At 34.6% G+C, this 5,033-nt stretch overlaps 1 protein-coding gene across 1 annotated transcript in view; it reads left to right on the plus strand.

Moving 5' to 3' along the window:
* Positions 1–5,033, plus strand: part of ERP44 (endoplasmic reticulum protein 44) — a 44,627-nt gene that overhangs the window by 1,907 nt on the left and 37,687 nt on the right. The window contains exon 2 of the mRNA XM_042473592.1: positions 485–600. Within this exon, the coding sequence (XP_042329526.1) occupies positions 485–600 (116 nt within the window). The remainder of the gene's footprint in view (positions 1–484; positions 601–5,033) is intronic.

Raw genomic sequence — 5,033 nt, forward strand, 5'->3', positions numbered from 1 at the left:
CAGTTTTTTCCAAGCGGCGAATTTCGTATCCCGAAAAATTCGTAACCCGGTCCTTTCGTATCCCGGGGTACCAGTGTATTTTAAATTGTAGAACAAAATATATTTTGCAAATAAATAGAATGAATTGTACAGATGCATTTTCTCACATTCTTGAATTAAACCTCCCCCTATACTTTATTGATGGCTATCACTGTTTTCAAGATACATCACTCTTCAAGACCTCCTTAACATCTGTAGACTCCATGGGGCTCCCTCTCCTGTTCTTCATGGCAGAGAGAAATGAATAGTGTTTTTTACCTTGCATTCACATATGCTCAGTTTAATTCATTCTTTACATTCTTCCACAGAGAAGTCTGTTTTCTGATGTATTAGAAGAATTAGTGCTTTAACTAGTGCAGCACCTGAATAAGATACAGTTCCTTTCAGCTTTCAACTAAATCATTTTCAGTAAATGCTGCTTATTTGTTGTGTTCCCTTTCAACAGGTGTCGATTCAGTCAAATGCTGCACCCTATTTTTGAGGAAGCTTCCAATGTTATTAAGGAAGACTTTCCAAATAAGAATCAAGTTGTATTTGCCAGAGTAGATTGTGATCAGCACTGTGAGTAACTCATTTTTTTTCAATATTTTAAATAAAGCTGAACAAATTCAAGTATCAAAGTATATTTAGAACAAGTACAAACTTTTCTCAGTGTATTATATTTGACAAAGGGAAGTGATGCTGGTAAAGCAGTTATAAATTTCTTTAAAAAGAGAGGAAGATTTTCATTTGTACAAAATTTCTTATTGAAGGAAGATACTTTAAAACCTAGATAAATTTGTGTTTATTGTAATAGTGATTTTATCTGATGTACTCCCGCCTCGATCCATGGGGAGAGGCGGGAAATATAAATAAAGATTTTATTTATTATTATTATTATTATTATTATTATTATTATTAGCTACATAATACCTTCTTATTTTCCCCAAGTTTGGAATTGCATTCTCTTGCAAGAAAAATCTTTTTCAAATTTTGTTTTAACATAGTAGGAAATAAATCTGTTGTGCTCTTCCTTGACCTAAAGTTCAAGTGGGAAGTATAGTAAAATTACTTGTGTCTACAGTACCAGGCTACAAAGACATTCACCAAAAATATATGGATGTAAATCAGTATTTTCCAATCTGTGTTTTATGAGAAATGTAAAAGTTTCAGTACCTAAACCATGCTTTCACAGAAGAGGAAGCCCCATGTACTTGGGCTACACGTTACCCAGCCCTGGTTTAACTGGTTGTGAAGTTCCACTCAGTATTTATTTATTGAATACTGATTCTCAGACCTGAAATCACATGCCTCCAAAGTAGCCAAAAACCACTCCAAAGCTGCACCAAGGTGGCAGGAGCTGGACTTTACAGGAGTTTTGCAGGAGCTTTGGTTGCAGACCATCTGGTCAATGCAGTCCCACTGCAATTGACACTGGAGCGGACAAAGGCCACTCCATCTGGGCCATCTGCTTTGGCCCAAAAGCTTGCACTTTTGGATCTCCATGAATCAGGTACTAAAGAATCACTAGTATAAAAGATCATAGAAGATTTTAGCTGAACATTTTTTTAATAAGCAATATGTGAAATAATTTTATCTTCATATAAAAATATTAGCAGGTGGAACAATAGCATTTAGAAAATATAACTGGTCAGAAAATAGCATAAGGTACAATAAATGCAACTGCAAAACAGTAAAAAGATTTTTTAAATGGCATTAAGATTTCTTTGTAGACAAAGGAATTTGAGTAGGAATCCTACATCACCCATCTCCTCCTAAAACTCAGTTTATTGCTTGTCATGTGCTCCTTGGCTGTTTTAGACTGTCTGCTGTGATTGGCTGAATTTTTATCTCTGTTCAACACAGGTCATGCACTCTTTCACATTGATTAGAGCCACCTGGGCAAAAGAGGCAATTATCTCTAGTTCAGATATCTAAGGGCCTAAACAGATGGACAGGATACCTCAGGCAACCCATGGTATCCTTTCAATGATTTCCACTTGGGTCAACCTGGCACAGCAGTGGGCAGGTCTTCATATCCCTCCCCACCACTGCAATGTGGATCTGCCGTCGTTATGTGCCTCTTACCTGTCTCCACTGTCACATCCTCTCTGAAGGACTCAGCCACAGCCTGTAAGGGCAGAAAGAGAGTGCCTGGGTATACCCATGTGGCCAGGCATCCCCTTCTAGCATCACAGGCCTTTGCAAGGGCCTGCACAGGCAATGTGACGGGGGTGACAAGTAAGTGGTGTGCAGGTTCATTCAGTTTGCCAGGTGTCAGAGAAACTTCACTGCAAACAGCTGCTCTTTTTAGACTGGATAAAGTGCCTTTTGGGCCAGTATTGGGTTGGATCCCCCAGGGGGGAGGAAATATAAAATATTCAAAGGTGATTCAGAAATAGTAAGAAGTTGTAGTGCTGCTATGTTATCTAGAAGTCATTCTATATTTGTCAGAGAAATGAGTAGATTCTTGGAATCTTATGTCAGTTTCATGTCACATGTCATTCAGAAGGCATATCTAGGAATAAGTGTAACATTTTTTCTGCAGATTTTTGCTTAGGTACTTTTGATGTAATTAATATATTTTCTAAACAGTCTTGCAATATTTAACAATTTTCATATTCTTTATGAGCCTGTTGTGGTCTCTTTTATAGTCTTATACTAGACATTTGTTGAAGTGAATTATTGGATACTTTTTACCGTCCACAATGGGAAGGTCTAATTTTGGCTGTCACTAATATTCAGCAAAATTAATAACAGAACAAGATTTTTCCATAATTTTCATCCATTTTTTCCTGTCATGATTGCTTTGGTGCTTAGATGCTTAAGTCTACCAGAACCCATTAAAATTTTGTCAAAATAAAAGGACATAAACTTTGGCTTAACAATTTACTTTATGATCTGTTAGATCAGTTATGTGAAGTAGATCTATGTTTGTGGGTCCACCATTGCCATTAGCACAGTGTTTTCATATTTGGCAGTTTTGTTGCTATCTATGTCACAATACCCTTCCTAATCTTATTTGTTCTTACAGCTATGGATAATACCTCAATAAGTATACCAAAATTATGGATGTATTGGGTAATCTTGATATGTGCCACACTGAATTAATATATTTATTTTATATGGCTATTTAGTCTTGCTATTGCAACCTCATGTACTTTTGCTATGTTGCCAGTTTTAAAGGTATAGTGTGTTCGGCATTTCCTTTCTGCATGATCAGAATGGCTGGTAGCTTCTGTATTTCACATTTCATTAGTAATTTTAGTATTCTTTTTTAATCTTAAAAAGTAATAGCCCATTGATAAAGATAATAACCATGCATAAGAGCTAATTTACCTGTCCATCCACTATACTTTAAATACATAACATATTGGAATATATTAAATGGTATAGCTGTGTTCGTATGGAAAATCAGTCTGGAGAGGCATCTTGAAGCATGTTTGAGATTAACTTAAAGAAGTGTTGGTAGCATGAGCTTTTGTAGACTTCAGCCTACTTCCTCAGATGCACGTTTCGAGTGGAAATTGTCTTGTAGGAAAAAAAGAATATAATTAGAGATTGAAGGACAATCTATTGAATGATGAAGAAATACTAGAAAAAGCAAAACAGAAATTGAAACATTATTTTGAACCCCAATAGAGATTGTATGGAAGGCCTCAAAGGTAGCATACTATAAAAGGATATTATGAAGCCAACCACTTAAGATATGTAATAGAAGGTATGTTGGATATACCAGATTTGGATTGGTTAGAAATGGGGGGGGGGGAGAGATAGATATGAAAATAGAGAATTTTTAAAAAAAAGAATTTAGTAGGAAAGAAATTGAAAATCCATTTATGAAAAATATATTAGAAATATGGAATAAATATTAAAAATAATTAATGAATGAAAACTCAATGATAATACCAATAATAATGGAAAAATCTTTCCCCCAAAAATTAAAAGATTTATTAGATAAAGAATTAAAGGAAAGGAATATAGATAAAATAGAAAATCGGATGAAATTAAAAATAGGAAAATAAAATATAAAAGAAAAACTTAGGGGGATAAATATGTCCTGGTTACATTTTATGCAAATAGAACAATGGTTTTAAAATTGGAAGAAAAAAAAAGAAAATATACGCAATTTGAACAAATAATCCAGAAAGGAAAAGAAATGGAGGAAAATGAAAATATGAAAGGTACAACAAGTTTAATGATTAGTCAGCTGAGCATATCTATGTAATACTAAATACAATTGCAAAATACAAAATATAAAATACAAGATTAAAATTTTTAAAAGATAAAACTAGATCACACCTAAAACTCATATAGGGGGTTAAAACAGATACAGACTAAATAAAAGCAAATTTAATAAAATGGGATACAAAATAAAATAGTTAAGGTAAAACTGGCTAAAACAGACTGGAAGATAACAGTAAAAATGTTTAAATTAACTCATCACCATGACACAAAACCCCATTTTGTATAATAAATTGATCTCTCAAGCAAGGAGCATTTACTATGAATTTAGCTACACATCGCACTATATGTATGTTCTCTCCAGAGAAAAGATAAGACAATTTTGCGATATGATCTCAGAAGGTCATTTTATCCAAAAATGGTTGTAAAAAGAAGGCAAATATTAAAGAAAAGGCAGTTTATATTTTTAACAATGGGAACAACCAGAAGAATAGTTAAATTACTTGAGCCTAAGGGTGAGGAAGTCATATATAGAATACTGAAAAAGAAAAGAGTAAATTAGCATTATTTTAAACTAAGAAAAAAATCTTTAAGAAAATACAATTTTTTATGAATTTAAGAAGATGGAAGGGGACAGTAAGGTCTGGTACAAATGGGCAGGAAGGGATGGCAAGATGCTGCCCCTTTCTGCCCCAGATCGTTACTGCAGCAACTGCACAGGTGCGACAACGATCCGCTCCAAAAAAAGCTGTGAAAAGCAGTTCCTTTCCGCGCCGCTGCGAAGATGCCATTAGAGCCCTGGAGCAGTGCGGTGATGTCTCTTGTGCGCC

The sequence above is a fragment of the Sceloporus undulatus genome, chromosome 6, assembly GCF_019175285.1.
Source record: "Sceloporus undulatus isolate JIND9_A2432 ecotype Alabama chromosome 6, SceUnd_v1.1, whole genome shotgun sequence".
In the NCBI taxonomy this organism is placed as follows: Eukaryota; Metazoa; Chordata; class Lepidosauria; order Squamata; family Phrynosomatidae; genus Sceloporus; species Sceloporus undulatus.